Genomic DNA, 428 nt, shown 5'->3' on the forward strand with positions numbered 1-428 from the left:
GCATGTCCTCCCTCCCCTCCTGGGCTCACGCCGCTGCTCCTGCCCCCGCTCCCCTAGACTGGCACCAGTATGACGACATTATTTGCAAGTGGCCCGATGGGAAGCTCCGGGAAATCTGGAATAACATCATGGACCATTTCGTGGACCAGATGAAGAAGAACGTGAAAGGGAAGCAGCTGGCGGCCTCCATCATGCTGGACCGCGTCCTCAGCGTCCTGCAGCCCTGGAGCGCCGCCAACCTGAGCAGCTTCTTCACGCAGTTCCGCCAGTTCTACTCGGTGGTCAGCGAGCCCATGGTCTACGAGGCACAGGCGCAGCCCTGGACCTCCCTGAACTACCCCAAGGAGCAGGTACGGCTCGGGGCACTGCCACTCCCTCCTCCACCTTCTAGCAGCAGCGTCACCCACCTCCTAGTGGCCAGGGGACCC

General features: G+C 62.4%; 1 protein-coding gene across 1 annotated transcript in view; it reads left to right on the forward strand.

Moving 5' to 3' along the window:
- RNF213 (ring finger protein 213) overlaps window positions 1-428 on the forward strand; it is a gene marked incomplete at its 5' end in the record, with an annotated part of 65,748 nt that overhangs the window by 2,191 nt on the left and 63,129 nt on the right. The window contains 1 exon segment of the mRNA XM_014528383.1: window positions 58-350. Within this exon segment, the coding sequence (XP_014383869.1) occupies window positions 58-350 (293 nt within the window).

Source organism: Myotis brandtii, unplaced genomic scaffold, assembly GCF_000412655.1.
Source record: "Myotis brandtii unplaced genomic scaffold, ASM41265v1 scaffold632, whole genome shotgun sequence".
Classification (NCBI taxonomy): domain Eukaryota; kingdom Metazoa; phylum Chordata; class Mammalia; order Chiroptera; family Vespertilionidae; genus Myotis; species Myotis brandtii.